Genomic DNA, 10,601 nt, shown 5'->3' with positions numbered 1-10,601 from the left:
TGGACGCAACTCTGCACAGCGAATCGCGGCGCCTTAGACGACTGGGCCACCCATGCCCCCAAGTATATCTGGAATCTAGAGGGAGGAAGATCTGGCCTGGGTTGAACCATCCCAAACATATGTTCAGATTTCTCGTATATCTGAAATCCAGAGGGAGGGTGCTGGTGGTGGTGGTGGGAGGGAGGGGTGGGGGTTGTGGTGGTTGTGGGAGGGAGGGAGGGTTGGGGTTGGGGGTGGGGGTGGGGGTCTAGGCTGAAACATCCCTGGGAAAAACTGGCCTGGGAAGGTTTAGCCTGGTTCACCGAAACAATCAACCATTGTCTCAGGACAATCAATCATTGTTTCAGGACAATCATTAATTGTATCGGAACAATCAATCATTGTACCAGAACAATCAATCATTGTACCAGAACAATCAATCATAGTTATAGGACAATCATAAGGACAATCAGTCAGTTTCAGAACAATCAATCATTGTCTCATTACAATCATCAGGACAATCATTCACTGTATCAGGACACTCAACCCTATTCACTACAGCCACTACATTTGGCACAAAAAATCTAATTGTAGCATAATGAAAATGTCACTTTTTGCGAAAATTCATTTTTCGGGGCAGATACACAGAAGAACTTTCTTTTCTTTTGTGAAATCCCACTTCTAACGCTAATGAAATGATGATCTTAAAACATTTGGAGAGGGAACTCAAAACAATTAATAATGAAATTCATTCACAAAATGTAGAACTGAAACACTTTCATCCAGTGATTGAAAAAGAAACAAAAGTTTAGGATGGATTGAGTGGGATTTCTTCAAGTCCATTATCCCACTGAAGCCTTGAAGCATGGCCACTTCTCTGACTCTACTCTGAAACACTGTGTCTGAAGCTCATGTCCTGGAACAGTGATGGAGAGGTACAACACCCTCCTGCAGTCAGGACATGAGCTGATAATCAGTACTTGAGCATAATATAATCAGCATGTGGGTGTAACATCGGTTTTCAGGCTTGCTATGAGTACCAAGACGTACCGTCTGTCTCCTGGCATGCTTTGAATACCAAGACGTACCGTCTGTCTCATGGCTTGCTTTGAGTACCAAGACGTACCGTCTGTCTCCTGGCTTGCTTTGAGTACCAAGACGTACCGTCAGTCTCCTGGCTTGCTATGAGTACCAAGACGTACCATCTGTCTCCTGGCTTGCTATGAGTACCAAGATGTACCGTCTGTCTCCTGGCATGCTATGAGTACTTGGGCATGCCGTCCCCCTGGTGGTACCGGTGCTGCTGTGGGGGGTAGAAGTACTGCATGGGGGGAGGAGCATATGTCTGGGCAGCCCGCCGGTCCACCGTCTGGTTCATGATGGCCGCCAGCCCTTCCTGCATGAGAACCATCTCTCCACTCTCCCGCGTGAACACTGATGAGTAGGTGTGCCGTGAATCCAAGTGTGGCGGAATTGTATCGCTCATAATCTGGTGCTGGGAGTCCAGGCCCTCCACAGTGTACGGCTTCTTCCCCGTGCAGGAGTCCATGTGGCCATAGTAAACTGGGTCAGCTACCGGCAGCATCAGCGGCTGACCTTGAGATGCCAGAGGAGGAGCCATACCTGGAGGCGGCCCTTCAGATGCTTGTGCAGGGTCGGATGGTGGCCCTGAAGGAAGGCCCTGAGGAAGGCCCTGTGGAGGTCCCTGTGGAAGGCCCTGTGGAGGTCCCTGTGGAAGGCCCTGAGGAGGTCCTGGAGGAAGCCCTGGATGGATTCCAAGAGGAATCGGTTCTGCAGAGATCGCATCATCTGACCTCATCTCATACCCTGATGATGTTGGAATCACAGACTTTCGTATACTTTCTATAGATTCAGCATATTCTTGTAATACCTGGTCATGGCTCTCTGCACTAAGGTTTGATGGAAGACTGCATCCTAATGACTTGGAATCTATAGTTCCTGGTTCCAACTCGGGAAGACCTGCAAGTTGATTTGGATCAATACTGACAGCAATGTGAGGTGATGCTCGCTTCTTGTTAATGTTCTTGTGCCTGGCCTCGTGTCTGCGGACCTCCTTCCTGTTGATGAACCCTTTACCACATATAGAACACTTGATGAGAGTGTCAGGATTATGTCTCTTCATGTGGTCCGCAAGGAACACCGACTTGGCGAAAGCCTTGCCGCAGACATCACAGCCATAGGGGCGCTCTCCACTGTGAAAGCCCATGTGACTCTTCAAGTCCTTGTTGTTAGGGAAGCCCCGGTTACACAACTCACAGTAGATCAAGATCGTCTTGCAGAACTTCCGCTGATGAAGCTTAAAGTAGGTGGGATCAGCGTAAGAATCTCCACACATATGGCACTGGAGGAGGTTCTTGCCTGAATGAGTTTTCTTGTGTATTTCAAGATAGTACACATTTCTATATTTCTTTCCACAAATGTCACAGTCATGTCCAGTGTAACCTTCGTGCATTAACTTGTGCACCTTTAGCGCCTTGCCAGTTGTGAACCTCTTCCCGCACACTTCGCAGATGAAGTTCTTAAGACCAAGATGGATCTTCTTGTGGTTGTGCATCTGGAGGTTGGAGGCGAACTCCTTGTGACAGGCATCACACTGGTAGGGCTTCAGATCACTGTGGACCACCATGTGTTTGGGAACCGATGTCTTGTAAGCAAAACCCTTCCCACAGATTTCACACAGGTATGGCTTCTCACCTGTGTGGACCCTTCTATGATTCGTTAGATCGCCTGGGTTGATGAAGCTCTTCTGACAGTACTCACATTTATAGGGTTTATCAATGATATGAGTTTTCAGATGACTCTTCAACCTGTTTGCACTGACTAAAGCCTTACCACAGATATTACAAACATAGGACTTGATGCCACTGTGGATGTTTTGGTGATCTTTCAGCGACTTCCCGGACTGGAAAGTCTTGTGACATGTCTCACACTTGTATATGTCGCCATCATGGGACGCTTTGTGCCTCTTCAGAAGGGTCAGGCTCGAGAAACATTGGCCACAGTTCTTGCAGGTGAAGGGTTTGCCCGTCTCGCCTTTGTGTATCTCCTGATGGAGCTCGAAGCTCAACTCATCCTTGAAGGTGATGCCACAGTACATGCAGCGATAGGGTTTGCCGTTTCGGTGCAGGCGAAGATGGTTCTTGAGGAGGGAACTCTTGATGAAGGTTTTGGGGCATAAGGAACATTTGTACTGCTGGTCGGATGACCTCGTCTTTTCGTTTCCCTTGTGGTCTGTGAAAATGTGTGAGCGAAGATCTTCTTCGTCTGTGAATCCCTTCCGGCAGACTTTACAGATGTGGACAGGGATGTTGCTGTGGTAGTTGAGAGTGTGTCGCTTCAAGGCTTTGATTCTATTGAACAGCTTGCCGCATTCCTTACACTGGAAAACCTTCTCTCCCGAGTGTTCCTTCACATGGACAGTCAGGTCGCTCTTCTCCAAGAAAGTCAGATCACAGTGCTCGCACTTGAAACACTTCTGCCCTGCGTGACTTCGCATGTGTTTCTGGAGGCCACTCCTCGTGTCCAACACCTCACTGCACACATCACACGTCAGGTTCTGCACATGCAACATGGAATGAATTGACAACTGGACTTCGGAATCAAACTTCTCAAGGCACTGATCACATCTTATCACCTTTTCTGTCTCGACATGTTCTCCAGTATCCTCATCTCTGGTACTGTCAATGCCTGGACAAGCATCTGGGTCATCATCTATACGTTCCACACCAAAACAAGCAATATTTTCCGAAACATCATCTTTACAAACAACCTTGACCTTGGTGACCTCTGACTTTTGCCCAAGATCAGCGGGTTCACCCTTCTCTGTGGAAAGTTCCTTGAAAGTTGCTGTCTGACTTCTGTTTGACCCTGACCCAGTATCACAAGCCATGGAACTATCGCATTGTGAACACTTGTGTGTTCTATCCTCCGCAAAGATGCTAAATCTGATTTCCGTCCTGTGAGATGTGACACTGTTTCCACACTTCCCATACATATCCGTGTCATAGACGTTGAGAGCTGCATCCTCACACAGAAATAGTTTCTCATGTAGCTTGTCAAGGGAGAGACTTGCTGCCAGTGGGGAGAACTTGACATGGAGATCCAGAGAATCGTCCGTACAGTATGTTTTGGCAAAGTGACACTGCAGCGCGACAATACGTCTCCCCTCGTCAGCTTGATCCATAATCAGGTGGTTGATGGTATGTGTCCTCCACATTCAGAAGAAATTGTCATGTTTGATGTGGTGTAGGGCACGTAGTTTCTACCTGGATATTATCTGGAAAAAGAAACATATGAGATCTGGGTTAGACATCGACATGACCCTGCAGTGGGGGGCAGAACAGACAATTTCACGTCTTACAACAATGTCATCTCTGATAAACATGCTTGCATCATGCAAGGCTGTCGTAACATCCCATCCAATGGTGAAAATCAGTCACCAGTAGGGCTGGGACAAGTTTCAAATGTACTACCTGGGGAACCTAACCCCCTATTGCCTGACCCTACCCGTGTACCCGCTGTAGGTCTCAAGAGTTGGTTACAAAATGTCTGACTGGCAATTGTTTTACCTGTGCCCTGGCAAAAATTATTTAGATATACTGACAAAGCGATCTGATAATGCAAAAACCACTGAAGTTGACGGAAGCTTTATCTCTACTCAAACATATTAAAATCAGAAGGAATGTGCGCCAATCAGAAATAATGTGAACATTAGTGACTTGTAACCATGGAGTTCCATAGAATTTATTAAACAATATATGGGCCATTATTTACTAGTGTGACATTCTACTAGGGTGCAGAATTCTGGCTCAGTTTAAAATCTTTCTCAGTGTCTTCTGTCAACGAGCACCGCTGAACCAATTTCCAGATGTATTAATTTTGTTGACCTTGCATCACGTCTGTTATTACACGAGATGGACAGAATGAATACTCACAAAAGCTTTCCTATTTTGTGTATTGTCTTTTTATTATAAAATTGACAATATTGGATGGTAACATTTTCCAAATGTTTAAAAATTTATGATGAAAAACATCCTCTCATGTCATATTTTGTGTCGCCTTAGCAAATAATGACCCATATCACCTGACTAGCCATAGGTCTGGAAAGTTCTGTGGGCATCTTCCCGAGGAGGTGACATGGGGTTTAACGTTGCATCCCAGATTATTGCACTTATATAGCAACGTGCATGCACATGTGTGTACGTGTGTGGGGGGGGCTTCTTGTACTAGTCCGGACTGATGCTGATAATGTCCAGCCAAAATATAATTGCCAAATTCAAGCCAAGATCGGCAACTGGGTGGAAACTGGACTCTTATAGACAGTTAACTCACTTGCCTTAGGAAGATGACCTGTGGGTACCTAAGTACTACTCAGGACCCATCCGACCCGAGTCAACTGTCCCAGCCCCATTTTAGATTTACTTGTTGAAATCTCAATACATCAAGTAGTAAGATGATGCAAATGATGGACAACAGGAAGCAAGAAAACTACTGCCTCTGGTCTTTCCATTGTCAAATCCAGATGGGACATCATTTCACAATATACAGTTCACAAAACTGTTGCCAAATTTATTAATGACAGAAGAATGTCTTCAAAATTTTATCAATTCATACAAATGTCCAGCAAAATCACTGTCCAGGGAGGCTAATTTGCGCTAATAAACATCCTTCTCAATTAATCAATGTGCAAAAGGATATAGCATTTCCTTATGTAATTAATAAGATAGAGTGACGTCAATCTAATTAAAATCAGACCTTAGTTCTCGCTACCGCTAAACAAGTTTTGTTTAGCGGTAGCGAGAACTAAGGTCTGATTTTAATGAGATTGGAGTGACGTCGAGGTAATTCTATTCCCACCTTGTTCAGTATCTTTTGACTTTTCTGACATTTGACATTTTCGCTATGGTGAACACATGACGATATCAATTTGGAAAGAGTCATTTGGTTCTCTGAGAACATCTCTACATTAGGTTTATACTTTGGGACCGCATGTTTGGTGCGGTGGTTGGGCTTGGTTACCAGGCGAGAAAAACTGACACGGCTGCATCAGATGTACGGGACGTGTCGGGATTTCTTGGAACAGACGGGGCGAGTCAGGATATATCCTGAGTCCGACTAAATACATATAGGCCCTATTCTTTATGACGGAACATTGACATCTCTGAATTCATACCTAACATTAATATGATCCACTGTTTTCAACAACCACACACAGAACGACAGAACTTGTGAAAACTCCATTCAAAGGGAGATAATTCAGTGAAAGTTTTAGCCGATGGAGACCACTAAATATTGCATGCAGGTTACGCATGAATGTTGAAAAGCAAAAGAGTTTTTATTAATCCGCGCTATTCGAATATTCAATGTAAACATATTTTTGTGTTCAACTATATATATAACCGCAAAACCACAAGTGTGACATAAATCAATAATAAATCGAATCAAATCAAACATCCTTTCAACAGCCCATATAGAGCTTTACAACTTCGTAACTAGATAATAAAAATTCAAGACTGGGTAGGTTTCATAAAAATAACATGAAGGCAGTTCTTAAATAGAAATTACTTTCTGTAAACATTTATTTGGAGCTGCTGACGCACACAATCACAGAAAGCGAACTTTACGTACAGAAATATGTAGAAATGATTATTATTTGGACAGGTATAATATTAACTTCTCCAAATAGTGACACTGTCGCGACATGTGTAAAAACATCTCAAGTCATGTTGTCTGTTCTGGCGCATCCACGATAATATACTCAACAACAAAAGTTCCTGTGAGACGAATATTTTAGTGTATTTTTCAAACAAGTAAAGTTTGGTTTTCAATATTGCAGTACATGTATGGAATCAAGTCACAAAAACGCAGCTGCTGCAGAAAAGCATGCATTCCATGCAAAAGTTGACTTTTATGCAAGCCCCATGCATCTCACAACCCAAGCATGGGTATAAAAAACATGTGCGTTAACGGGATTCCATATGCATTGTTTAGCATCGTGCTGACAACAACCACTCAGAAAAACAACAAAATTACTCCATTATTCAACATTACGAAATGCAACGGCTGTCCGAAAATGAGCGTCTGCGAGCCATTGGTATGCTTGAAGCAGGATCGAGTCAACGTGATGTTACAAGACAATCTAACGTCCACAGAAACACCATTTGGTGTTTATGGCAACGTTGGCAACAGACGAATTCAACCAGAGACCATCCTCGGAGCTGCAGGACACGCGTTACCAATAATCGACAAGACAACTGGATTCGAACAACACACCTACGAAATCGATTCCAGCCAGCAACAGTGACTGCAAGAAGCATCCCCGGCCTTCGACGAATATCTTCACAAACCGTACGTCGTCGCCTCAAATGTGCAGGGATTGTCGTCAGAAGACCCCCCAGACGTCCCATTTTGACACTGTCAAGCTCGTCTACAGTGGTGCAGACAGTGTCTACGCTGGACGGCCATGCAGTGAGGACAAGTTCTAGTCACTGACTAGTCTCATTTTCACCTCAGCCACAGCGATGGACGGATTCAAGTGTACGGACGTCGAGGTGAACGTTACGTCAATCATTGTGTCATGGAAGAAGATCGGTTCGGGGGCGGCAGCGTTATGGTATGGGATGGGATTACAGCAAGACAGAGGACCTGTTTGATAGTGGTAGAGGGAAATCTCAATGGACAGCGCTACCGCGACGAGATCATCGGTCCTGTTGTTCTACCGTTTTTGCGACGTCATGGCCCAGGCATTACCTTTCAACGTGACAACGCCCGGCCTCATATTGCTCGACTTGTTCAGGATTCTCTTCAACAAAACAACGTGAATGTCATCCCCTGCTCTCTCGACAATCGAGCACATTTGGGATGAGATGGATCGGCGCCTTCGACGTCAACCACGTGTCCCGCAGACAGTCCAGGAACTTCGAAACATGTTTCAGCAGATATGGACAGATATCCCACAGGACTTTGTGCGATGCCTGGTCCATTCCATGAGACGAAGATGTGTTGCTTGCATCGCAACCAGAGGTGGACACACACGCTATTGATTTGTAAATTGATATTTTGGCATGTTCATCACACATTTTATGAAGTCAGTATGGCAAATTAAACCATTTGAACACTTACAGGAGTCTTTTATCTGTTGCAAACCGAAATTGTTTCAGATTTGGTAAAAAACATAACTTTGCATTAAATCTTGTTCAATGTCACAGGAACTTTTTTTTGTTCAGTATACAATAAAGATGTTATATCCTGGATAATTGAGGGCAGGTCTGGCGAAGAGATTCATGCTAGCACAGAGAAAGCAGTGCAACCAGAGGAGAGGGGAAATAAATTTATGTTCAGCACATGTGGGAAATGCGTATTTTAGACCTTCTTCCACTGTATGTCAAGTTAATCACAAGAAGAGACAAACGCGTAATCAACCACTTTAATTGGTAAATCTTCACTGATTGTAATGGATACACGGCCAAACTAGTGAACAAAACCCCGTCAACTCGACCCATGCACCAAGAAAAAGAACACAGAGAACACAGAGACATCAGACAGCAACGTTATGTCTCTCAGACACAGGACAAGCCGGTCAGAACTGGACACCAGCTTGAAGTGACTTCCTCCGTGGCCTAGTCTGCTCCTAGAATCTAAGTGGGGAATTCATGTTAAACTGCGGCATGGTATCTCAGTGGCCGAGCACTATAAAACCGGCATTAGTCCAGACTAGTACAAGCGCACGCACACACACACACGCTATTCAAACCTCACCTCACCAGATATAACTGGAATAATGTTCAAAGCGGCGTCAAACCCAAATGACTCACTCACTATTTCATTGGGTGGCTAGCGTCGTGCCGTTCGAATCTGGGGCAAAACATAAGCTATATCGTGGACGTATTAAGTGTCCATGGCGATATTAGCGAACGGTTCCTATCGTGATCAAATGGGCAGATGACGCACTGGAAAATCGACGATAAAGCGAAACCTGCAGATGAATACCGGTAAACTTAAACTATGGATGACCGCAATGAAATGTAATGTCTGGCAGGGACCATTTTCGCAGGGGTGAGAATGTCGCTGTGACAGTATCATTCAGAGGTCGTCCGCTGTGTAAAGTGCAAACTAGCCGCACAGTTAGGATTTCGTAAATAATTTCGCATGTGCGTACCATGCCCGAAAAGGCAAACTACCCGTCAAAAGGTAATGGAATCGTCCCTCGCATGCGTGGATCACCCTTTTCAAAAATCTCACACCCGTGAAGATCCGGGTTAGAATTGGTCTTCAGTCGCCCATTCATGCTTGTCGTAAGCGGCGACTAACGGGATCGACATGTCATCGTATCCCAATTGCGTGGGTCGATGCTCGTGATGTCAGTAACTGCATGGATTGTTTGGTCCAAACTCAATTATTTACAGACCGCCGTCGCATAGCTGGAATATTGCTGAGTGTGGCTTTAAACAACAAACAAACAAGCAATCTCGGCGTAGTCCCAACACAGCATATTTTTATACACATACAGGTATAACTACATATAATATTGTAACAACGATACGTTACGTCATAACCATGATTGTTATATCTGATCCTTGTTAATCCGGGCGATTCAACACAAACGTAACCGTCCTGACTAGCGAGGTTTCACGGTGTTTGTATTCTCTTCCCTTTCACCCAGATAAGTATAGCAAGTATAAAATAACATACCACCAGAAGTTCGAACCACATTATTATCAAAAGTGAAGCTTGAGTAAATGCAATTCTAATTTATGTATTCTCTAAATGATGGAAGCGATAAATATGCCAGGAGTTGTTGATTTATTCTGTAACATGAAGAATTATATTCCATCACAAGTAAAGATATAAAAATAAAAAGTCGTCGATTCAACTTTTCCATTGCGGTATCCATTGCTGTTTTCAAGCATTACCTCCCTTGAATTAAGAGCAGCCATTGCCACCAGACTCGACGAAATTTGCGTGGTTAATTTCTAACGAATACATTAATAAGCGCCAAGGAAGGTGAAACACAATCATCAATGCGGGTAATTGAATACTTCCCTGTTATTAATACTTTATTGTTTATTGCAGTGGCTATGGCGGACAATCTTAGTCTGCTCAGACAAAACTACACGGATGAGTCCAGTTTGCCTGTCCATCACAGTTGCCACAGTGAATATATGGGGTCACAAACAAGGCATTGATGATGAATGTCACGTTACATAATAATCAAGACTGCAGTGTACTGGGCGCAGGTAACAGAGCTAATGGTTCCGACCTAATTAGCTCCTGATGCACGCTGTGGCTTTCGCTTCACTGGTCTCGCGAGTCCCCTCAATCCGTAACTTGGGGTAACCCCTTTCAATCCCTAGAGTAAGGGATATGTCGTTTATTATGGGAGGGGTGTGAGTGACTTAGGATAATATTTTCCGGACCCCACACCCAAGTTATTATATAACATTGTTTTAATGACACAACACAGACAGACACATACATACACTGATCTTACCTGATGACTATTATAATGCTAAAGACAACAGTTACTGTTTACTAAAATAATTCCAACATTCAAGTTAGGGCTGGTAGACTCGAAAAGTTTGGAAGGTGACACACTTTCCTAT

General features: G+C 44.2%; 1 protein-coding gene across 1 annotated transcript; it reads right to left on the bottom strand.

Annotated features, from left to right (window-relative positions):
• Positions 1–1,230: 1,230 nt before the first annotated feature.
• LOC139459919 (zinc finger protein 665-like) lies at positions 1,231–6,235 on the bottom strand. Its single transcript, XM_071241651.1, has 2 exons — positions 6,173–6,235; positions 1,231–4,276 (listed from the first exon to the last, which is right to left on the bottom strand). Exon 2 carries the CDS (start codon positions 4,214–4,216, stop codon positions 1,238–1,240), a length of 2,979 nt encoding a protein of 992 aa, XP_071097752.1. The 5' UTR covers positions 4,217–4,276; positions 6,173–6,235; the 3' UTR covers positions 1,231–1,237.
• Positions 6,236–10,601: the final 4,366 nt, after the last annotated feature.

The sequence above is a fragment of the Haliotis cracherodii genome, unplaced genomic scaffold, assembly GCF_022045235.1.
Source record: "Haliotis cracherodii isolate W230 unplaced genomic scaffold, xgHalCrac1.p SCAF_13, whole genome shotgun sequence".
NCBI lineage: Eukaryota > Metazoa > Mollusca > Gastropoda > Lepetellida > Haliotidae > Haliotis > Haliotis cracherodii.
This window is presented reverse-complemented; position numbering and strand designations above follow the sequence as displayed.

Excerpts from the sequence above, each read along its gene's own strand:
- LOC139459919 (XM_071241651.1), bottom strand. The coding sequence starts at position 4,216 with ATGTGGAGGACACATACCATCAACCACCTGATTATGGATCAAGCTGAC.